At 35.1% G+C, this 25,243-nt stretch overlaps 1 protein-coding gene across 1 annotated transcript in view; it reads right to left on the bottom strand.

The window, feature by feature from the left end:
* LOC112050580 (solute carrier family 2, facilitated glucose transporter member 8) overlaps positions 1 to 18,478 on the bottom strand; it is a 38,256-nt gene extending 19,778 nt beyond the window's left edge. Inside the window, exons 1-3 of the mRNA XM_024088872.2 lie at positions 18,193 to 18,478; positions 4,936 to 5,107; positions 428 to 657 (exon numbers count right to left, since the gene is read on the bottom strand). Of these exons, the coding sequence (XP_023944640.2) occupies positions 428 to 657; positions 4,936 to 5,017 (312 nt within the window). The 5' untranslated portion in view covers positions 5,018 to 5,107; positions 18,193 to 18,478. The remainder of the gene's footprint in view (positions 1 to 427; positions 658 to 4,935; positions 5,108 to 18,192) is intronic.
* Between the last annotated feature and the right edge of the window lie 6,765 nt (positions 18,479 to 25,243).

The following is a 25,243-nucleotide window of genomic DNA, read 5'->3' as shown; positions in this document are numbered from 1 at the left end:
TTTCCGAGATAAGGATAACTTCTTTATTCATCCACCGGTTAACTTTTGATTTACATGATGTTAATTGGCGATGTAGACTTATGGCATGGCGCTAACTTGGTATATTCGTTATCTTGATTAAGCCACAATACACAATATTAAACCAACATTCCTCATTGAACTCTCGTATCAACATCAATCATCAAAAAACCAGTCGTAGGTCTATCTTCTATAATATATAGTTATATACGGTTTCACAGACATAACATAAATATAAATCTCGTCAAACTTGTAATCTGCTGAGCACTAATCTCAATTATAACTTCGCGATATACAAGAACAAATCTCAGCGGGGTTAATATGCGCTATTTGGCGTGTACAACTTTAGAGCGGACTGAAAGTTTGGCGTGAACTACAATGTGGTAAAGAAAAAAGTAATGTATCTTACCACAAGACATAGAGAAGTAAGCAAGGTGGTAATCTTCCTCCCGTAGCGGTCAGCTAGGTCGCCCACGAACAAGCCGCAGAAGATGGGCGGGAAGAAGGTGATGGAAGCCATCCAGGAGATGGTCTCGTCGGTGATGGGCTCTGGCGCCGGCCCGTCCGCCGCCTGCAGCAACGGCGTCATGGGGGACTGCCAGCCCATCAACATGCCGAAGTTCAGCACCGGTATTGTTACTAGAACATAAAAAACATTGTTGTGAGAAGAATGTAGACGGAGAAAATGTGTTCGGCTATATTATAGCGGCGAAAGAATGACTTGAGTGAAGAATGGGAGTGTTAACTAGTTTTAAAGGATATCCTTCACCCAACATCCATCGGTCACACGTCCGGGATTTCGCTCAAGGCTTTTCTTTGCCACGCGAGAAATAAATATTTTGGTGGGAATTGTTGTTAGATATATAGACTTTTTTTATAATATCCATATTGATATTATAAAAGTGAGTCTATTTATTATCTGTTACCTTTTTAGGCTAAGCTTCAGAACCGATGTAAATAAACATTGGTATAAAGATAAATAGGACCTTAAGCAGAATTTGTATTCTGGTCCTCTAGTCAGTAAGTCCTACATACGCCCCAGAGGGTGCCGTGAAGTCACATTCACGATGCCTACGGGAGTATAGAGATATACGATGCAGTATAGAGATTCACATACGACGGCTCAAGGTAGAGGTGACGATCCCTTTCCGAGTTGATAGATGTGGTATGATCCAACACACATAGTTGCTGGAAAGTTGGTGATCTTAATCAATCTTCTATTAAAAAATAGATGCACAATCAGTAACCAAAAAAAGTCCCCACTAAAAGAGTGCCAAACACAACTTCTTGGCACTCAATTCAAGTGGTAACATTTGAAAATTCAACCTTAAACTCAATTCTTAAGGTTGAATTTGCTCTGAATTTGATATTTTATTGAATATATTTAAAGGCCTTTAGGTATAATTTTCTTTACCAATAATTCTAAAACTGTCAAAGCAAAATTGGCCAATTTTCAAGTGAACATGATTGTGCGTCCTTTTATTATAAGAGGTCAATGGCGATGCAGCATAGAGTTTCACAAACGACGGGAGGTGAATGGTGACGATCCCTTTCAGAGTTGATAGATAGGATCCTGGATAGATCCTGGGATCCACTTCCCACCAACTTCCTAGCAATGTGTGACCCTAGGGTAGATGCTGGGAAGTTTGTGATTTTAATCCCATGAAATAAGTAGGTGTACGAGCATTGTGGACTGTACGGTCTGTACGTGTGACCCTATGACAATTATAACAGTTTCTAGTTATATCGAGTTTTAACAGATTCTAAGCAAACAATAGTAGACAACAACAAGCAAACAGTAGTAGTAGAATAGTAAACAAGTATTCAGTCATTTAATAACAATTATGGCACACGAATGACATGCCTGAGTATGTTTCGTTTAATGTAAGTAAGTATCACTTAAGTATTTAATCAAGGATTTACTTATTGGAATAACTTTTGTAATATTATCGTAGATAGAAATAATAATATTTAGGGAATATTGAACCGAATTATTGGAATTTTTATAAAAAAATATGTGTAGATATACCTACTTAATTTACTAACAGCTCCATCAATACAAACTATCATTGTGTCAGTAGTTATTGAAAAAAATCACGGACATTCAAACATACTTACATACCCAATAATCGTAGGCGCATCACAAGAGGTCAATGAGGCACATAATATACCTATATAAAGGTTATATATTTTCATGGCAAGATTTATTGCTAGAAAGAACAAGTGATGTCTAGTTAATATTATAAATCCATGATGGTATTCGATACCTACTCGTAATTCAGATAATCGCAAACTTAATTTGTTTATAGTTGTAAAATTATTTCAAACAAGATTAATTTAACTGAGAATTGAATCTCTTGGCTAAGTAAAGATTTCTAAGAAAAGCCGGAGAAGGGAACTGGTTCTGAGATGCGTTACTCACGAACCTGTTATGCTTGGTAACCAGGTTTGAGTTCCTTGCAAAACGAAGTGTGAAGGAACTTTCTAAGTTATTATTTTCCTCTTCGACCTATGTTCTGGGTATTTAATTACGATCCGCTAATCTACCTATGCGACGTAGTTCTAACTGTCTGTTACAGAAGGTTTGTTTTCCCTATATGTTTCTAATATACGAGTATAATTGAGCGTATTTAATAGGTATGTATATATATTAGTATAATATTATACGAGTATTATAATTACTTATTAGCGGACGCCCGCGACTTCAACAGCCTAAAATTCAGTTTTCACCAATCCCGCGAGAATGCATTGCTCAATAACCTCCTCTATCTCCCAGCCGTTCCAGAGATTAGCCCGAAGAAACAGACAGGCATACAAGAATTTATAAAAAGTTTTAGTATTGTGCAAAAGTAATTTAAACGATACTTTTTAAAATTTTCGTCTGTCTTAAAAACTTTAAATTAACACCTGAGAGTATTTTTAACCGACTTCAAAAAGGAGGAGGTTCTCAATTCGGTAGGTTTTTTTTTTTTTTTTTCTTTTTCCGACTTTTCAACATAAAGTCTCGTTATCAGTTATCTCCGGGCAATAAATTATTATTTATTGTTTTACCAATATAGTACCTAAATATATCTAAAAATATAATCTAATAATATGTTAATTAAATGTGAGAGTAAAAACATCAGAAACTAGTTTTTGGTTCTTAGAACACGAGATAATGCTATCTTATGTCTTTTTTGTACAGTTTTGTGAGAACTGTTAGCAATAAATTATTGACTTGTGGGGCCGGGTATTATGACAATGCATCTGTATTATCGAGGATTTTGCTTTAATGTTTGAAAGTGCTTGTAAACTAAGCCTCATTCATTAATTAATTCATGAGGCTTAGTTTATATACATATGAGAACTAAGGCAATATTAAAATGTTAGTAAAATAATATGTACCTATTAAAAATAATAATAATTGAAAACTTTATAAACCATCGAATGACTTGAAATCATTAATTACACTCTCGATCAAGTCGTCAATATTCTCTTTCAGTGCGCTTTCATTTGAGACACCACTCGATTATATTTGCAGACATTCGATTGTCCTTCCCAACTTTCCACCCCCACAATTTTTAAACGGCTCAACGGATTTTCATCAAGTATGTCTAAAAACACTTGCCCGTAAGTCACCGTTGATACAAAAAAAAAACTAAATTGTAATAGCTTCATCCCTTCGGGAGCTATGGTGACACAGACAGACAGGCAGACAGACAAACACGTCAAACTTATGACACCCCTCTTTTTGCGTCGGTGGTTAAAAAATTGACTGTGAGAGACGGACATTCGGATGTGCGTGAGTGATCATAAAAGGGTTCAGTTTTTGTGTTCGCATACTTACGTAGATCTTTCTTTACCTATTGGAGATTTATATGAAAACTAGCAGTCGCCCCGCGGTTTTACCCGCGTAGTTACCGTTCTCGTGGGATTATGGTGAGAAAATATAGCCTTTAGCCTTTCTCGATAAATTGGCTATCTAACACTGGCAGATTTTTTCAAATCAGACCAGTAGATCCTGAGATCCTGAGTCTTGAGTCATGCAAATATGTAGATAATGATTACGATGTAATCTATGCTTATATTATAAAGAGGTAAAGTTTGTAAGGTTGTAGGGCGATCTTTGGATTTACAGAACTGATTTTGAAAACTTTTTACCCATAAAAGCTGCATCTTATCATCTATTGCAATATTATAAAGCTGAAGAGTTAGTTTATTTGTTTGTTTGATTGAACGCGCTAATCTCAGGAAAAAAAGGAACAGGTCTGATTTTCAAAATTCTTCAGTTTTATTATATAGCCCATTGATCGAGAAAGGCAATAGGCTATTATCCCCGTATTCTGGAAACGGGAACCACGCGGGTGAAACCGCGCGCCGTCAGCTAGTAGGCTATATTTTTATCCACGTATTCCCACGAATGCAGAAACAACCGGGCTTACACCAGTGGACGTCTGCTAGTATTCATATAAAATTCATGCATTTTGAGACATTCCTCGGCATGAATTTATATATCTAATCTTATATCTTGGTATCTTCGTAATCCTACTAATATTATAAACGCGAAAGTTTGTATGTTTGGATGTTTGTTACTCTTTAACGCCACTACTACTGAACCGATTTGGCTGAAATTTGGTATGGAAATAGATTTTACTCTGGATTAACACATAGGCTACTGTTTGTCCCGAAAAAATCCATGGATTCCCGAGATTTGCGAAAACCTGATGGTACGAATGTTTGTTACTCTTTCACGCCTCGGCTACTAAACCGAATTGACTCAAATTTGAAACATATATAGATTATAGCCTGGATTAACACATAGACCACTTTTTATCACGAAAAAATTATAGTTTCGGCAGAATTTGTGAAAAACTGAATTCCGCTTGGACAAAGTCGCGAGCGTCCGCTAGTAATATAATAATCTAAGCCCAGGCTTACCCATGAGTGCCATAAAGAATTGGTTGGCGATGCCGCCTTCTTGAAACCGCGCGAGCCATTTCAAAGGAAGTAAGCCGAGCATAGCTTTGCCCTGGCCGTCCGTAGCTACAGCGGATCGCTTACAAGCGTGACTGCTTTGTATCACTGGATCATTTTCTGGATGTCTTTAGATCTGCAAAGAAAAAAGACTTGTTACATTTTTATTAATCAAATAATAAACACTAGCTATTAGTCTATTTATTTATACTTATAACAAATCTGTAGAGAGGTCAATTCTGTACCTGAAATATATTTCCAAAATAACTATCAGCGGGTGATTAGTGATCGATACTCAAGCCAAAAATCCAATTAGTAAAATTTGTGTCTGTCTGTCTGTATGTTCGTTATAGAAACAAAAACTGCTCGACGGATTTTAACGAAACTTGGTACAATTATTCCTCACACTCCTGGGCAGGTTATAGTATATTTTTCAACGCGCTTCGATTAATAGGAGCGGAGCAGTGAAGGAAAATGTTAGGAAAACGGGAGAAGTTGCTCCATTTCTACAGCGATACTACTGTAAGGGCTGTATTAAAGAGGTCTAAGGACGGACAAAGTAGCGGGCGTCCGCAAGTAATGGTTAAAGCACTACAGGTTAAAAGAGTAGGCAATTTAGTACTTAAGTATGCCTACCACGCTGCGCAAAATGAAATGTGGGTTAGCTGGGTTAGGGTGATAGATATTTGTTGTTGTTGTTGTTGTTGTAGACGAACGTTATTTGTTGTTACTGGGACTGAAGGCTTAACACCGAGAGTCCTAAGCCACCGCCTTTACAACTTGCTGCTGTTCAATACTGCTATTCAGTAATAATTAGATGAAAGAAAAGCCTAATATTTTATATCATGATTAGTTGTCTTTCAGGGTAGCTACGGAACCAACTTGGCAGTTACTAATTATTCTCATTAGTGGGTAAATTGATAATGGCGATGATGTTGATGAATTATGTAATTGATGTTAATTTGTTTTTTTATTACTATTCGTCGAAACGGTTAATCTAATGTTAAGTGGTGTAGCTATCGGTAAAAAAGAGAGATACAATTCAACCTGTATTTAAGTCTTTGAAGCGTAAAGCGTAAGTCTTTCTTTAAATATTTCTGTAGTTAATAACATAAAGTAACTACTAAAAATCCTAAAGTAAGTTGTGCCAGATGATTTTATCGGCTACTTAAACTTTCAAGTAGTAATTAAACTTTCAACATGTTCTATAATCTTTGTACAAAGGCATAGCTTGTTACAATTTATGATTTACTTTATTTAATTACTTGCAAGTATCTATAGGATTTCGAGGTTAAACTAGATCAGGTTTGCCGTTCTCTTATAGCGTAATTGGTAGGTTTGTTTGGCTTACGTTTAGTTGCCAGGAATGGCAAACTACTGAATGACACGCGGAATTTAAACAAGTATTTATATTCTACTTGAATGCAGTATGGTAAGGTGTCAGGACAGCGATTTTGTGAGATAAAGGAACGTCAACACAAAATACACCACGAGATGAGGCATTGACATCGAAACAAAACCAAAAATGTTGCTTAGCAATTAGAATATGATAATAATTTGCTGACATTCCTTCTGTTTTACTGTACACAAGTGCACCTTTTTGTACACCCTACTAATACAAACAAACCTAAATCGTCTTCCCAAATAAAATATAGCTCCCTTGCAACATAACAACAAAAAAACTTTTTGAATTTGTTATGGGATTTTCTAGGCTGATTGCTTTCATTTTAAGTTTGTGATTTTACTTATCAAGTTATCACCATTAATTATGATGATGTAATAAAACAAGATGTGACTTAAATTTTGACTAAAATCTAAAGTTCTTTGCTTTGTTTTTGCGGTTTATAAATAACTTAGCTCGAGTACCTACTCGTACCTTACACGTATGACTATTACAATTTTATGCCCCAGGCATTTAATATTTTTCATTGAGTGTGTGTGAAAAAAAGATAGGTAGGTTGCAAGATCAGGTTCATAAAATATCACGTGTTACGTACGTTACGATCGTACAATGAACTTATTTATAAACAAAAAACCGGACAAGTGCAACGAAGTTATCATTTTAATCGTTTCGCAGTTCTTCGTCTTAAATCGAACATCATAAAAATCTTTACTTTGTGTGAATGAAGCCTTTTCATACGATAGGTGACCAATAATGACCAATATGCCCATTCCCATTGGTACGACAATTGACCAACGGGGCGGGGATCGAACCACCACCCCAAGGTGATGAGTCCGACCTCTTACTGTTGAGCTATACCTATAGGTACCCCACATTACACGATTAAATCAACTTAAATTTTGGACTCTGGTCCTTGCCTAAAAACCCTGTCTTTTAGTGATTTAACCACAAATTTATAGTTTTTGGAATAATTAAGTTTCAACGTAGGCGACGGTTTTATCATTTACATGAATCAATGGGTACCTTACATGTAAATAATATTATGTAATTAATTGACATTTATTACTGGTTCATTAAGTTATTACCGACGGAGATAAGGCTAAGCTGACTCACAGTAATCAGTAATCACTGCATAACAAGATGCACCGTTTACTGTTACTCATAAATCACTCTGTAATATGTTATCATGTCAAGCTTAGTTTTCGTGATATGCACGACATTTTTTTAAGTTTATTCTTTTACTTTCACGCGGTAAGTTTTTTTTTTCTATTCATGACAAGTTAGCCCTTGATTACAATCTTACCTGATGGTAAGTGATGATGTAGTCTTAGATAGAAACGGGCTAACTTAGGAGGAGGATGAAAATCCACACGCCTTTCAGTTTCTACACGGCATCGTACCAGAACATTAAATCGCTTGGCGGTACGTCTTTGCCGGTAGGGTGGTAACTAGCCATGGCCGAAGCCTCCCACCAGCTAGACCTGGACCAATTAAGAAAATCTCAATCTGCCTAGCCGGGGATCGAACCCAGGACCTCCGATTTGTAAATCCGATTTGTAACCGCGGCACGGAGGCCGTCAGAGTAAAATAAATTGTAATGAGTTTTAGATCTACTCTTAAATCTACGAGTATAACAATTGTAAATAATATTATCTATCTATAATATTGTATGATATTGTTGAGTTTATTGCCGGCTCTTCTCCAGTGGCGGATTTTCAAATTGCCCGCCAGTAGGCTGTTTAATTATTGTCGCTCCTGCTGGTCCTAGGTTTGATAACTTAGTTCACAATCAGCCTACTCAGCCTGCTGGTAAATCCGCCACTGCTCTTCTCAGCAAAACCTGCCTTCCGTAGCGGTAGTCTTTACAAATTGTGAAACTTGACGTGTCAAAAGTAAGCCTGCTTGAATGAATTTCTTTACTGTATTTGATTAGATTCTAGATTTAATCTAGTCTACTACAATAATTTAATGTATGATATGATATCTCACGATGCAAATAAGCCTCTATAGACGAATAGGTAGTCGTCTTCACCCAAAAGCTTTTTGATTAGTTGGAGGGGTTAGGGAAACTTTCACTAGTGTTATGCGTAAAATATGATTGGTAATTTTATTAATAAAAATTTTAGACTTGGTACTCGATAATTGATATGCCTGCGGCATAACAATATGGTAAAGTTGTAGTAATAAAATCTCTATTTAGGAAAGTATATTCTCGAACTTGAAGAATCTTGTATAGCTACAAAATAAAAGGGAAAGAAAAATAACGCAATTACTAAGATCATAATTGAATATAGACTTAAGTATATGAATTTATAGGAATCTGTATAAAAATACCTACAGGTATCTAATAAACCCTAAGAATTATTTAATGTTACACCTATTAAAATAAATTACTAGGAATTGAATGTTCACATTTTATATGTTATAATCAGTTATTCAAACATTATTTAATATCATAAAATAGTTAAAGGTCTGTTCATACTGGTGCTTCGCAATTTAGGTAGGTTAGATAAGAATTTTATAAACAAAAGTTCTCCCATAGTAATTTTTTGTTGCCAATGATCTATAAGGATAGGACTTTAGGTCATCGCTATTCTCTTGAATAATACGTATATTTTCTTCTATTTACTTCCTTTTAAAATTAAAAATAAAAGTTCTTAATATTACGTGTTCTTTTGAATTTTACAAAAACGATCGAATTCCTTTTTATGGGTAGACTTTATTAATGTGACCCGGCCAAGCAAATCCTCGTTTGGGCATAAATGACGTATTTAATTAAAAATTAAGAGCTAGCAAACAACGACCTCTGTCAGACAATGCGTATAATAAAACTATAGTGTCAAATGTGGACGAAGTATATAATTTTATGTTTGGTTTATCTCGAATCACTCATACTTCACTTGTTGAGAGTTTTATCACGCAATACAGATAACATAATCATGTTGTAATTCATAGATTCTTCAGTAAGCATGATGGTCGGGTTGTTAACACGAGTTTTACATGTCAAACGGAAACAAATATGTAATTAGTCAATTTTAAAATATTTTTTTGTATTTGAAAATGATTTAAAACAGGCTTTTAGTCTCATCTTGTCCCTCCAGTTAAATTAGAAGCATTTGTCAAATGCTCATTAAACGGAATCAAATTCTACATAATCCGTTTTTAAAAGGAAATTTGGTGAATATTTGAAAATGGTTTGGTCTTTATTTCCATTTCCATCTTGTTGCCCCAGTTCAGTTAGAGGAGGAGGAGAAGGAGGACAAAATAATATGTGCATTACATTACAAACATTAAACGGAAACATATATGTGCTCAATCCGTTTTTAAAACACATTTTGGTATTAGAAAAAGAATTTAATACATTTTTTTCATATTAGTTAAATTTTAGGTTAAAACTTGTGATATAGTATAGACAAAGAAAACAAAAGTGTTGACTAACTAAACTTTATTTCAAATTTTTTGTGATTTTGAGTTAACGTCAATTTATTTTGGAGGTAAAAAATACATTACAGAGGAATTAGAGATTTTCGGGTATTTATTTAATGGTAACCAAGTTTATATAGTCTAGGAAACAAACATAACAAATTATTATTTTTATTTCATGAAAATAATTTCCTTTAAAAAGCAATTTTTAACTAATTTAAAAAAGTTGCTCTGATTTAAGTGTCTTTTCTAACATTTCTGAAGGTAGGATTTAAAGAAACAGCAGTTTCACTTTATTCTGACTAAAAATAAAGCGAAACAGCTGTCATCAACCCATATTCGGCTCACTGCTCACCTCTTAGAATGAGAGGGGTTAGGCCAGTAGTCCACCACGCTGGCCCAATGTGGATTGGCAGACTTCACACACGCAGCGAATTAAGATAATTCTCTGGTATGCAGGTCTCCTCACGATGTTCTCCTTCACCGATTGAGACACGTGATATTTAATTTCTTAAAATGCACACAACTGAAAAGTTGGAGGTGCATGCCCCGGACCGGATTCGAACCCACACCCTCCGGAATCGGAGGCAGAGCTGATATCCACTGGGCTATCACGGCTAACACAAAATAAACAACAAACAAAACAAACAGCTGTAATACGATACATAGTAGAGTAAATAAAACTAACTGCCAACCCTACTTGTACGTTATCTTATATAGTAAGATGATACCTACTTTGATACACATCTATCTACTAAAAAAACATCAGTCGTTATTTGAGGATTACCTTATCTTGATCCGTGTCGCGTAAGAAAACATTTAATGTAGGAGTGTGTCAATCTTCTAATCGTAAATTCATAAGAAAATGAAGTGCAGGTAAAACCTAGGTCTCAACGACTTATCAAGTTCAAGGAACGTTGCATAGTCACAACAAAGTAAACGCCCCATTTGATAGCCCAATATCAAAGATACATTAAATAAATTTATTTTTTCTTAATATTGTGACATTGCGTGTTAATTTATCGGTAATAACTTTTAATCTTAGCCCTACGACCTTACCATTAAATTGGAATTCAAAGTTATAAAATAATCTTACGTCATTATAATAAATATAATATTATTCTATATGGAACGACAGAATTAGATCAGTACCATAAGCCCTCATTCGCACGAGAGTTTTGTTAACGTACGTTAAAAAAGCGTTCAAATATAGTATAAAGTTAAATGAAGGTCTATTTTCAACGTCTAAAATTGAAAATGCAACACAACTCGAAAAAGCGTCGTGTTTTAAAAACGCTGTCGTGTGAACAAAATATACTTGGGAATGCATTTGTTATAATTGAACGCTTTTTTAACGTCCGTTAAAAAACTCTCGTGCGAATGAGGGTTTACGGAACCATACCTATAATATATGGCAGTTCGGGTTAGCTCCTCTCGGTCCCCTGTAAACTGGACCGGGACTCGAATACCTTTTTGCCGGGGTATAGCGCGGCGAAAGTTCGTTTTCCCGGTAATCTATTCCATCTCCTTTCAGGGATAAGGCCTTAGCCTATGGGTATTTTAGTATATAATTTGAAACATACACAATCAACCCTTTTGTTAATCTATACTAATATTATAAATGCGAAAGTAAGTCTGTCTGTCTGTTACCTAAAGGTGACTAAGCGGCTGAACCGATCATGATAATTTTTGGTATGGTGGTAAATGGGACCTTGGAGCAAAACATAGGGTACTTTTTGACCCAAAAATAAAAATAGAAGGTGGTGATATAGGGGTTGAAAGTTTGTATGAAAATTCGTCCATTTCGATTTCAAAAAAAGGAGGAGGTTCTTAAATCGAGTTACGAAATCTAATGTGATTTAAGAATTTTTAAAATTCAAACCCTAAAGTGGTGAAATAGGGGTTGTAAGTTTACATTGATTTCCACACGGATAACGTCGCGGGCGTCCGCTAGATTGTTATATAAATTAGGAAATTCATTGATAGAAACAATAGCCTGAAGCTAGACGTACCGTAGTACGTACTACATACACTACTAACGCAATACCTACCATTGTGCATAATATAAATATTGTTAAGACATTAGAGACTCTAATGTGTTGAATGAGAACAAAAGATATTATGGTAACTATACTATTATTATCATGAGTATGAATTTGGAACAGACTATAAAACGTACCGCGACTTCATCCGCATAGTTAATGAATTTGTGAGGTTGTAATGGCAAATATCTAGAATCTAGATCTACTCGTACTAAAACTGTGATTGATCTGAGCCCCAGAGCTTAAAGTTGAATATGTGTCTATTAAGTCTACAGTATCCGGTAAGTGCTCGCACTGAGAATAATTAGTTGACTAATATCAAATCTACACTAATATTATAAAGCTGAAAAGTTTGTTTGTTTCATTGAACGCGCAAATCTCACGAGCTACTGGTCTGATTTGAAAAATTATTTCAGTGTTAGATAGCCCATTTATCGAGGAAGGCTATAAGGTTATATATTATCCGTATTTCTACGGAAACGGGAACCACGCGGGTGAAACCGCGCGGCGTCTACTAGTTTAATATAAACAATATTAATTTCGTATAGTACATCAAATAAGGGCCCGAAATATATCGATATTAACTAGTACAAGTTAAGGATTTCTTAAAAAATTTCATTTAAAAATCTATATTTTTCAAATTTTCCAAACGTCAAAAAAGTTGTCGTCCATTTTGTGACGTCACAATGTTACTTGATGTACTAAACGTCAAACTAATTGTTAACTAATAATTTTCTCAAACTCCGTTCCGTTCTAAAGTCGACGTCATGCAACAGTTGAAATATAGAAATATATGTCATCACGTTTTAAAAAAAATGATATTTTTTTTCAATCTAGTAGTTCTACTACATGAGAAAAAAATAGATAATGAACAATTTCAGACCATTTAAAAAAAAAAGTGTCAACTAGCCTATTAGATTGTTTAATTTACAGTCTATAATCGTCAGTTCAAACGAGTGTAGACGCAAGTTAGTGTATACGCATTAATCACGTAATTAGCATAATACCGCCGGAAAATTATGGCTGGTCCGTATTCGGCGGGTTGCGTCAATGCCTGTACGTATCCTCTTGTCTATGACGCCTTAATCACACTTATTCGCATCGAGAAAACAGGCGGTGCTGATAAATGTAAATCAGGCAGTTAATGAACCATTCTAACCTATCATCTATGAAATGAACTTTCTACTGCTATCTACTGTGCGGGTATGTTACGTGTGTATACAATACGTAACCACTGACAGTAGTGAGAATATGATATTTAATTATACTCATTATCATCATCATCAATTACTGATCATCATCATATCAGCCGATGGACGTCCACTGCAGGACATAGGCCTTTTCTAGGGACTTACAAACATAACGGTCCTGAACCGCCTGCGTCCAGCGAATCCCTGCGACTCGCTTGATGTCGTCAGATGGTGGGGGTCGACTAACACTGCATTCTCTAGTGGGGGTCGCCATCCACCTTGAGACCCCAACGTTCATCTGCTCAATTATACTAATTAGATTGTAAATGACTGATATTATTCTCTCAACCCATTATGCTTTTGCAGGATACATTTCTCACTGATCAGACAGAATGCTGACATATGATTAAAGTTCTTAGATAATTTTACTACAACTAAATTTTGGCTGTGTGCTCTACGCTCTGTCAGAGAAGTTATTTCTGCTAATAATAAACTTTTCTGTGTCCAGGTGGGTTTGGGAAGATGTTATATGTCTACTACTAATATAATTACGTACTGAACATAACACAATACATAACAATAGCAATTTAAATTTTAATCACATAAGGCACAGAGTGGAAACCCATGCCTCAGTAACGGTAACGTACATATGGACAATTTAGACTATGATTTTCCTCTTAAAACACCTAATCTAAGGGGAAATGGTTGCTTAAAATGGACATAACGCAGTATAAACAATTCTGTGGTCGAAATCAGGCAACAACTAGTAAGTACATAATATCTACAGCTCATACAGATTAACTTAACACCTGTCTCGAATGACGTTCGTACTGTGTTTGTATGGATGTGTTTGGTAGCCAGATGTCGAGTGAATGCACACGGATTATACATAAAATGTGCGTGACGTAATCAATCATAAGCACGCATAGTAATAATTATTGACAGGCACCTTCCTACTAGCCGAAGGTCAATGTGTTGCCCATTTTTATCTGACACTAGCAGAACTTCGCAGTTTCACCCGCTTAGTTCCCATTTCCATAGGAATACAGGGGAAAAGTACGAGTGTCGCTCTTTAGTATGAATTTTTCAAATTGGTCCAGTAGTTTTTCAGTTTATTCGTTACATACAAAAATACAAATCTGTCCTCTTTACTCGTATAATATTAGTAAAGATAATTGAAAAGAAAGATGGTCCAAAATTGTATGGAGAAGAAATAAAAGAAAATATTTTTTTTAACTATTTTTGACTATAGAAATTAATCATCTCCTTTAAATTTTTAGATATTGTATAATAAGTTATCTACATTTTTTATTTTTCATAAATACTCGCTGAATTTTAAATGGAAAACCATTTATTATAACGAAATAATATAATTTGAGGAATTGTCGCGTGTTATCAATAAAATTGAATAAAAATTGATAAGAAGGTCACGCAATAATACCGCAATCGGGACTGTCCCGGGGCTGTTCCGACGAACTTCATCACAGGTTAGGTTAGTTAAGTTTAGTAATTCATCACATCTGTCATAAAGCTAATCTGTTGTGTTTGTTTACTATATTAATAGTGCTTGAAGTGACTACCTCCCGTAGTCTGTACGCCTTCTTCATAAGAGCCTGCCCCTATAGCCAAGTGGCACGTCGATTCTCTTTCTCCGATCGCAAACGCTTCGAAAACTAGAAAAAATTATAGGAATTGCATTTGCTATCGACAGGTCAAGTGATCAAGATCTGTCATTCCCATACATTTTTCTACTTTTCGAAGCGTTTGCGATAACGAATGTCATTCGTAATTCCCACAAGTACAATGTACATGTTTTTCTGTTTCTACAAACGCTAACGCTTTGAAAACTAACAAAAAGTATGGGAATGACACATAGCAAATGTCATTCACCTACATTTTTCTAGTTTTCGAAGCGTTTGCGATAACGAATGTCATTCGTAATTCCCACAAGTACAATGTACATGTTTTTAATTTTCGAAGCGTTTGCGATTGTAGAAAGAGAATCGACGTGCCACATGGCTACAGACCCTGGATTTCTTGTTCGGCAAAGAAATATTTTGCGATTTTGTTCCTCTCAAAATATTCTCAGTAGCATTCCAAAGATAAGAAGTTGGCGGTTTTACGTGATGTTTCTAGTCATGATAAACGCATTCTGTTATAATCGTCATAGAGTCAAACAACATCTGCTTAATCCCGTCAACCCCCATTTGAAGTGTGGTGGGTTCTTCTCCAAAACTCATATGGAAACAAGCTCCGCTGCGATGAGCCATTAAAATAGGCCATGATGCCATTGATGATTCATGATGGTAATTTGTACGTAAGTATTATGTGCATATTATAGTATGTTCGTCAGTTTTGGACCTGATTGTCATTAATATTAAATTGGTATCCAATTCGTACAGACGGGCGTTGAATCGCTCCGGCGACCGGCAGTTCCGTCTCTAACTATTTATGCTAAGCATATCAATTTGTATTCTTACTACGAAATAAATACATCAGGCGTTTTACCTCGGAGATATCACCTCTGACCTCTCTATTCACACCGTCAAGTCCAATTTGCATATCATCATTAGCACCTATTTCATATTTGTAGATATAAAAATATGTGGGAGGCTTCGGCCGTGGCTAGTTACCACCCTACCGGCAAAGACGTACCGCCAAGTGATTTAGCGTTCCGGTACGATGCCGTGTAGAAACCGAAAGGGGTGTGGATTTTCATCCTCCTCCTAACAAGTTAGCCCGCTTCCATCTTAGACTGCATCATCACTTACCATCAGGTGAGATTGTAGTCAAGAGCTAGCTTGTAAAGAATAAAAAAAAAATACAAAGATATCTATCAAAATTTAGGCGCTTATTATGAGTTACATGCAATCTAAAGTGGTACATCAAAACTGATTGAGCCAAGCCAGAGAAAAGATATATACTATTGTTTTTTTTTTCTCTGTCTGAGTAGGTGCCGATAGCTCCCTGCGGAACCACTATGGCGTCACCGGGGGGGTTGGGCGAGCGCAGAAGCATCGCCTGATGAGACCCGAAGGCTGAAAGAAAGATAGAGGACGGAACGGCTCTCTAAGGGCGTCTCCTATGAGACTCGGACCTCGGCTTAGAGGGCCATTCGGGAGGGGGTAACCGTGACCTGATATACTATTGTATACTGTTGCCAAGCGTAACGCACACCGGCCATTGAAACCTCAATTTTCTTTAAACTTTAATTTAAAAAAAAATAACTTTAAACAGTAGTCCACTTTACTTTGAAGAAAATTAAGGTTTAAATATTAATCCACGTTTATAATCATGGACAAATGTTTTTCTTTTCTCTAGTGTCAGTAGGAGTAGAGGCATAGAAAAGAATATTGTACATAATACGTACGGGGAATCTTCGTAAAAAGCTTACTTTCACCGATTGAGACATGTGATATTTAATTTCTTAAAATGCACACAACTGTAAAGTTGTGGTACTGTAAACTGTAAAGGAGGTGCATGCCCCAGACCGGATTCGAACCCACACCCTCCGGAATTGAAGGCAGAGGACATATCCACTGGGCTATCACGGTTCTTGCATATCATCATTAGCACCTATTACATATTTGTAGATGTACAAAGATATCTATAAAAATTTAGGCGCTTATTATGAGTTACATGCAATCTAAAGTGGTACATCAAAACTGGTTGAGCCAAACGTAACGCACACCGGCCATATTGAAGCCTCAATATTCTTTAAACTTTAATTTAAAAAAAAATACTTTAAACAGTAGTCCACTTTGCTTTGAAAAATATTGAGGTTTAAATATTAAATCATGGCCAAATAATTTTCTTTTTTCTAGTGCCAGTAGGAGTAGAGTCATAGAAAAGAATATTGTACATAATACGTATAGGGAAGCTTCGTAAAAAGCTTACGTAGTTAGTACAGTTCTATTACTTTAATGCAGTTCGTTTGTTTTTGCATCAGGTACTTACTTGCAGTTAAATTGGAGAACAATAATAAATATAAAATAAATATCCTCAATTTATGTATTGAACATAACATAGAAAAAATCAACATTATCGATCGCGTTCTTGGAATTTTGCTTTAGTTGCACAGTTGTTTTTATAAATGTATAATAATATAAATATAGGTACATACTCGTAGGTAGCTAGTGAATTATTTTATATAAAAACAAACGACATAATATTAACGTTCTAACCTGTCCATGTTTATACATTTACGAGGTTTTAGTATTTGTCAAATTACATAAACACCTACTTAAATATTCAGATAAAGAACGGAGGAAAAACAAAATCTACTTCACTCATCATAATACTTCATTATATGACAATAACATTTTTCATATGGCACCTCTAATTTACAACAAATTACCAGCAAAATTAGCTGATAGAAATTTAAGTGTTGCTTTATTTAAAATTAAAATCAAAGAACTATTGTTAAAAAAACGGTATTACACTATGAAAGACTATTTAACTGACAAACAATAATAATTAATGTATAACGGTCATAATAATAAATATAGTTTTAATCATGTATTACATAGTTATTAATTTTAACATCATAGTCATTAAGTAAATTTCAATATGTATAGTGTATTAAAAACAATGTAATTTAGTTATAAGATTATTTTTTAAAAATTTGCATGCTATTTTGTAGAAAATTGTCTGCCAACATTTATTATATTAAGATCTGTATTTAACAATTTGCAAATAAAGAATTATGAATTATGAATACATTATAATTGGCACGGGTGCCCAACCACAAAAAATAATATCAAGTTTTTTTTATTTATATACTCACTTAAAAATAAAATACATACTTAATTAATCTAACTTATGGATTTGGAGATAGCATACTTACAAACATTTATGGAGTACATGTATAGAAGCTAGACTATAAAGGTAAAATGAATGAAAAAATCTGTTTAGACAATATTAAGTAGTCCATAAGGATCGAATTGCTAACCTCACTTACTGAAATCTGCAATGCCTGTTAAAATATCGGACGGTGGGCAGAAAGAAACCTATTTTGGAGAAAGTTTCGAAAGTCTCGTTTTTTCCGAGAATCCCGGGAACAAATAGAGTCTCGGCTTTTATCCCGGGACTTTAAGACTGTAACCCGTAGTAGGCTCCTAGATATAAATTATAAAACGATCATTTAAAATTTATCTTTACTTACTGATGGTTCACGCGCCAATCATCATGGAACTCTGATTTGTGATTTAACGCACCACTTACACTGTGCCGATTTTTTTTAAACGGACGTATATGCTTTCTCTTAAAACTTCCTAGTTTTTCACTTTAATAATCACAAAATATAATTATATTACGTAGAATACTAATAAATTGAATGATTATTTTGTTATACACGTATTTACTATAACTTTTTTCGTAATAAAGATCGATTACGGAGTGAACGCAGAATCCGCGTCCACGCAGCGCGGACACGTTTCATTCACTAAAGCCGAGGTTCATTCGTTCGTTGCTTTTAAATTAAAATGTAAACAAACAAACCAAAGCCTCTCCAGCCTTCAATTCCCGGTATACTTTACGACTTTTTTTTTATAGCGATGACGTCATCTATTGCCGTATGTTGCCGGTACCATTTTTTCACTGAATAGCATTCCGTACCGATCGGGACACCTTAAAGTTTGTATTTCCTGGATTGTATCTTGAAAGAAAACTGTGTTCTTAATTGAGATTTTACAAATAAAAAAAAACAGATTTTCTTTTTTAATCTTATTATTTTATTGATTAATATTATTTTTGGAATTTTCTAATTTCTTTAAATGAGCTCTCGGAACAGTTACAACCAATACCTTAGTTTTGGCAGAGGGATGAAAATGCGGCAAAAGAAATTCGAATGGTTAATCTAGATAAAGTAAAATTTCGCTGGCACAATAGTAAGTAAACATTAATTAACTAACTAGAAATTTTCATGTTTCACATGTTGTTTTTTTCACAATAATCTAAATTTTCTTGCCACCATTCCACGTGGGCATGATTTGTATAGTTAATAGGATAAGTTAGCCTAAGTTCGTTATTGTATTCTTTCTCAATAGAAATGAGAAAGTCTGTCTTTTTAAAAAAAAAATATTTGCCATATCTTTTTTTTTTCAATATGACCAATATTCCCATTCCCCTCCAACTAGTCGGGAAAGACTGTATTAGAAGTGGGTACGACAATACACCAACGGGCGCGGATCGAACTACCAACCCTCGGTGATAAGTCCGACCGCTCTTACAGTTGAGCTATTGAGGCTATATAAATTGGTACCTGTTGAGATACAAAGGCTACTTTTGTAGAAAAAATACAATTTCTGAGGCCGGAGTCGCGGGCGTGCACTAGTTGGACTATAAAAGATTATTAATATGGTCCTGACTACAAGCTAGTGGGCTCTGTTAGTGGGTAGGTACTAACAGGCACCTGCCTACCTGACCAGTTCAAACGATCTGGTTACGGTTAGGGACGCCTGTCTTTACTTAATATAGTCGTTCTATGAAATAGGTTCTCTGCTTGTAATCCAAATTGAATAGTTAAGCAAGGAATAATTTAATTTTATACTTATTTGGTATAGTTAGGAAAGAGCAGAGAGAAACCGTAGAACATGACGTGATTGAGTTTAGCTTTTTTCGTTTATTATATTAAAAAAAGCAGTCCAAGTACAATGTATGTTACATTGTAGGTACTTACGGTAGTCCAGTTTCTAAATTGTATTTTTTCTGTTATTTTATTCAATGCATGTACTTACTCTCTTATATCTATAAGTTACTTATCAATAACAAAAATCATATTAGTATAATCCAGTCAAATAAGACTTTGAAGTTACAATAATTCCCATAGAGCTAAAAATTGGTATGAATGTTCAGAATACTATTGTAAATGAATTGTGAAAAGTCCCCATCATTCCCCCTTTGTGCAAAAAATTTTATTGATGGTGAGAGTTTGAAAAATAGGTTATTCGTGTTTTTCAGCCAAACGGTGATTTTTACAGCTAAAATAGTTTAAACAAAAATTGTAGATCATCCGATTTTTTACAAAAAATGTATTCACACTTTTTTTCATAAGTATTGCCATTTCCATGATACAATGGTTGAAAGAAGACGTACAAACGCTGAGTGATGATGATGATGATGAAACACAATTTTTGACCAAATAGGGTTTTTACCGTGATAGCCCAGTGGATAGGACCTCTGCCTCCGATTCCGGAGGGTGTGGGTTCGAATCCGGTCCGGGGCATACACCTCTAACTTTTCAGTTGTGTGCATTTTAAGAAATTAAATATCACGTGTCTCAAACGGTGAAGGAAATACATCGTGAGGAAACCTGCATACTAGAGAATTTTCTTGATTCTGTGCGTGGTGGACTATTTACCTAACCCCTCCCATTCTGAAAGGAGACTCGAGCTCAGCAGTGAGCCGAATATGGGTTGATAACGAGGGTCTACTTTTATCTATGGTCTACACCTCCTAATTTCCTAATAACGAATGTAGGTCCCCACCTACTAAAATAAAAACGAGACCGAACTTTATCTTTTGCAATAGCCAGATATTGAGGTTAAAGGTTGACTTCAAAGTTCATTAGATATAACTATGGAATTCATTATGTAATATTTTTCCGCGTTGTAATAATTTCATTACCTTTATTTGGTATCAATATGTAATGAAATTAATACAATGCGGTTGTATAACTGTTAAAAAACTGTTGGTTTGGATAAAAAATTGAGGTAAAAATTAGAGATAATTTTAATTTAGTTAGCAAAGTAAATTAGATTTTTTTTTTCAAAATAAACGGACCCTCACGAATTTAGTGTAAATATAGACTTCTATGTTGGCAGAAATTCTTTCCATTATTTCTGAACGGAAGTAAACGGATAAAATCTATTGTGGAATGGAATGAGAACACATGGAAACAAAAATATGTAAACAATAGAAAAATATGGAATTTATTTGTGTTTTAATTAAAAATATTTTTAAACATTACTTACCCTTGCATTATCCACCCATGGTGGATTTTGGTCAACGAAGCCATTGATAGTGTTGCTCCTGAATCGATGTTTCAGGCTAAAACATCGTCATGGAACCTCTGACGTCATATTTCATCATAAACGTTAAGCTTATCATTCAGTTTACGCAAAGGAGCGCGTGTTCTAGTTATCTCTTAGGTTCAAGTTCAAAAGGAAAGTCTTATCTTGAAAATTTTAATGTTGCGTGCAATGCATGATGAGAGTGGAGGAAGGACAAAGAAGAGATAGTTGGAGTGAGTCAAAGAGAACATGTATATAATATAATGTATATGCTAGCCTCAATAGCTCAACGGTGAGAGCGGTCGGACTCATCACCGAGGGGTAGTGGTTCGTTCCCCGCCCCGTTGGTCTATTGTCGTACCCACTCCTAGCACAGTCTTTGCCGACTAATTGGAGGGGAATGGGAATATTGGTCATATTATAAAAGATATGACAAATATTCTTTTATAAAAAAAAAAAAATTATAAAGTGAGTGGATGATGAGTTGACGAGTAATAGACGAATGGAGGAGATTGACATATTTTGCCGACTCCACTTCAGCGGGATAAGGTTGGGATGCGAGCGATGATTGTATGTGTTTCTAGAGTCTTAAAATCAAGTTACCCTATTGCCGTTACACCCAAGCTAAATCTTTGTATGTTCTATATTTATTTTGTTTAATTTTTTTTGCGTTTCATTACAATAAAGTCTTTTATCCATATAATATCTTGTTAATGCGCAATTGTCGGGTAATGTTAAAAAAACCCCATTTATCTAGATTGAGTAATACCGCAGATTTAGACAAGTATAGGAAATATGTACTTCAGTTAACTGACATTTTCAAGTAGCTACTCAATCGCTACTTGTCGGCATGAAAGAATAAAGCAAGTGCATAGTAGGCACTTCATTTAGGGTTTCGCAAAAGTGTTTAACATGTATACCTACAGCTCCAGCAGTAGACCTGCCTTCCATTAATGCAGTTGCAATTTATAAAAAAAAATTCAACCCTTATATAATTATTACCTTATATAATTATACCTTATATAAATATTTTTCATTGTTAATTTTTCACAAATAGGTAAAACTTGAAAAGTGGCTGATTTTTATTTTCAGACCAATTGCAACCCTTCAGGGGTTGAATTTTAAAAATTCTTGAATCACATTACATTTCAAATTTTTTCATGATTTACGGACAAATTTTTATAACTGTAACTCTAAAAATGAACGACTTTCCATAGAAACTTTCAACCCCTATTTTTAACAGAATTTGACTTGTTACAATTTTATTATAAGTATAAATTATCTTTGCTAATACTATGGGATTCTGCCATATACAGGAGCTACTTAAGCAAATCAAATCAAAATCGGTTAATTTTAACATAGTTTACAAGCATTTTAAATAGTAAAGTTTGACTATTTGTGAAGGCTTTACCACCGTACCGGTTAGGGAGGCAGGAACTGTTGAGAAGAGCCGGCAATGTAATCTTATATACCTTTCCTTTCTTTGGCCGAATTCAAAAAAAGGAGGAGGTTTCTTAATGCGACCGTATATATTGATTCACTTTTCACGATGTGGTTACCTTACGCCATTTTTTAGATTTCATAGCTACATACCTCAAAAGGAAAAAAAAACGATTACACTTGTGGTCACTAGTCAGGTGTCCGTCTGTGTGATAAGAATGAATGAAGAATCAAGATCATCTGAGTTAAAGTAATAGCAAATATTTACGTATACAGAAAAATCAGACTTCATCGTAGGTTCTGAAGAAATCCTGGCGGCTATTAATATTTTGTAAGTTCTCCAAGGCATTATGTAAGTTAATAAATATTATGTCGTGTTTTTAATACATTTGCAGATGTTAAATATTCTTTTCACATTGTACAAATACTATAAAATCTTATTTAGTTAGGTATCACGAACAATATATTTCACATAATTCTCGCACAAACAGAGACGTTTATGGTGTTTTACGCCTTTGTATCATACAAGATCTTCATCAGTCAGTGGCGTAGCTTGCTATAGAGGGGCCCTGTATCAAAATTATTGGGGGGCCAATAGATGAGCGACAAATCCCGAAAAATCTCTCGAGTTTTTGAGTTTAACGCTAATTCTTTTAAAACCACAAATTAAAATTGGTACCTACCAAAATGTTTGTTGTAACATACTTACTACACAAGATGTTATATTTTAGTGTGGGAACATTGTGTAGATTACATTTCCTAATTTTTCATGTCATACTTTTAAGGGGCCCCTGTAATTGGGGGGCCCCGTATCTTTGATACGACTGATACGGCGGTAGCTACGCCCTTATCATCAGTCATCTAATCAAATAGAGGAAGGTACCTATATATAATAACCTTAGAAGTGGAATAACTAATGTACCTACCTAGTACTTATCTAGGTGTTAACAACATGCAAAATATAAAGAAATAGGCGGGTGACGGACTCTTGGTAGATATAGCGGAAATTTTTGAGGCTTAAAAACGAATCATGATCATGATCAAAAATATCATGGCAATGTTTTAAATATATTTTAGTAGTGATACATTGCGCGGTGCCATTCAAACATAGATAGACCTACCCACTCGTAAAGGTAGCAAATATTTTCGCTACCTTAAATGGATGTTATATAAAATAAAACTGAGTATTAAACCTTAAATCCACATAGAACAGTTTGCTTTTAGCACTTTACAATATGAGCTGACTGCCCACTCTAAAAAACCGGCTAAGTGCGAGTCTAACTCGGATCAACTAGGTATGTAAGCATATAATCTATGTGAAACTTAGAATTTAAATCACTATGTACAAAAACATATCTCAGCGGTTATAGGTATAGCGGTTATATATACCATGGGCGTATCGGCGTATTGCAACATATGAGCGACTTGAAATTTAAATACTGGCCGACTAATTCGGCGAATTTTTCGCAGGCCAATTTGTGCACGAATATTATACTTATTATACTCTTTGACGAATATGATCACGAAGGACTCGTTTAGATACTCATGGATGCTCGTTTCGTCAGTGCTGCCAACTCAGTGGAATTTCTACTATTTATCGGCCAAATTTTGGTGTTAGTGGCTAGTGAAATGTTCAATGATTAAAGTGGTGGTGGTAGGCAGGGATTTTAAATTCTATAGAATTCAGTAAAATAATTTTAAGTGTGTTATAATTTGTGAACTCATGGTCACCTTAACTAAACGTCAAAATTCATCAATAACCAAAGATTAATTATTATAAGTAGTAGGTACATCTGTTTATATTAACTAAATGACTAGTAGTCCGGGAGCCAGTGAAAAATTTATACGACCAAGTTCCTCTCAAGTGATAATTAGTAAAGAACATCAGAAAATAGTACCACAAAGCCTCGTGAACGTCAGATAGGACTCGGCGGGGGAATGAGCGATTGTAGCCTGTACATTCACTCATTTCCTCTCAGCTAAAAATATGTTAAACTATAGCTAACCAAATATCTCAACCGAAAAAATCTGTTGTGTCTCACCTGTTGTCTTTCGAGAGGAAATAATTAACCAAATTTTTACCTGGCTCCCGGACTATAGTGTTATTAAGCCACCTTGTTAAACGTCAAGATCAGAGTGTTGACTTATATTTTTTGCGAAGCAATTCAACCCGATGACTGCGACATTGCTATAAAGTTTTGACAGGTTTTTACAAACTAAGACTAAAATAAAAATGTAAAAAGTGAAAGTATGGGGCGTGCAATATCGTCTTCACCGTCAGGGCACACGGAGCCCGTGCCCAGGGCCCCCATATTAGATCGATGACTTCGCCTATTCCTTTGCGGAAATCCCGAAAGAAATATCATTCTAATAATGACATATTATATCATACTGTATTAATTGACTTTGATTACCTTTAATAAATGGTCATATTTAGCAAAAAATTTTAGTATAATTTGTATTTTTTAGTTTCCAAAAGGGCCCCTAATTCTTGTGTGCCCAAGTGCCCCTGCCTAGTTTAAAACGGCGGTGGGGGCATGGACTTACTTTTAAAGGAAGGTCTGGCTATCAAAGCTCTTATACTTTTGGTCTAGGAGCCTGGTACTTATCATCATCATCAACAACCCATATTCGGCTCAGTGCTAAGCTCGAGTCTCCTCTCAGAATGAGAGGGGTTAGGCCAATAGTCCACCACGCTGGCCCAATGCGGACTGACAGACCACATACACGCAGAGAATTAAGAAATTCTCTGGCGTGCAGGTT

Source organism: Bicyclus anynana, chromosome 2 (assembly GCF_947172395.1).
Source record: "Bicyclus anynana chromosome 2, ilBicAnyn1.1, whole genome shotgun sequence".
NCBI lineage: Eukaryota > Metazoa > Arthropoda > Insecta > Lepidoptera > Nymphalidae > Bicyclus > Bicyclus anynana.
Note: the sequence above shows the minus strand (reverse complement) of the source record. Positions and strands in the feature narration are given on the sequence as shown.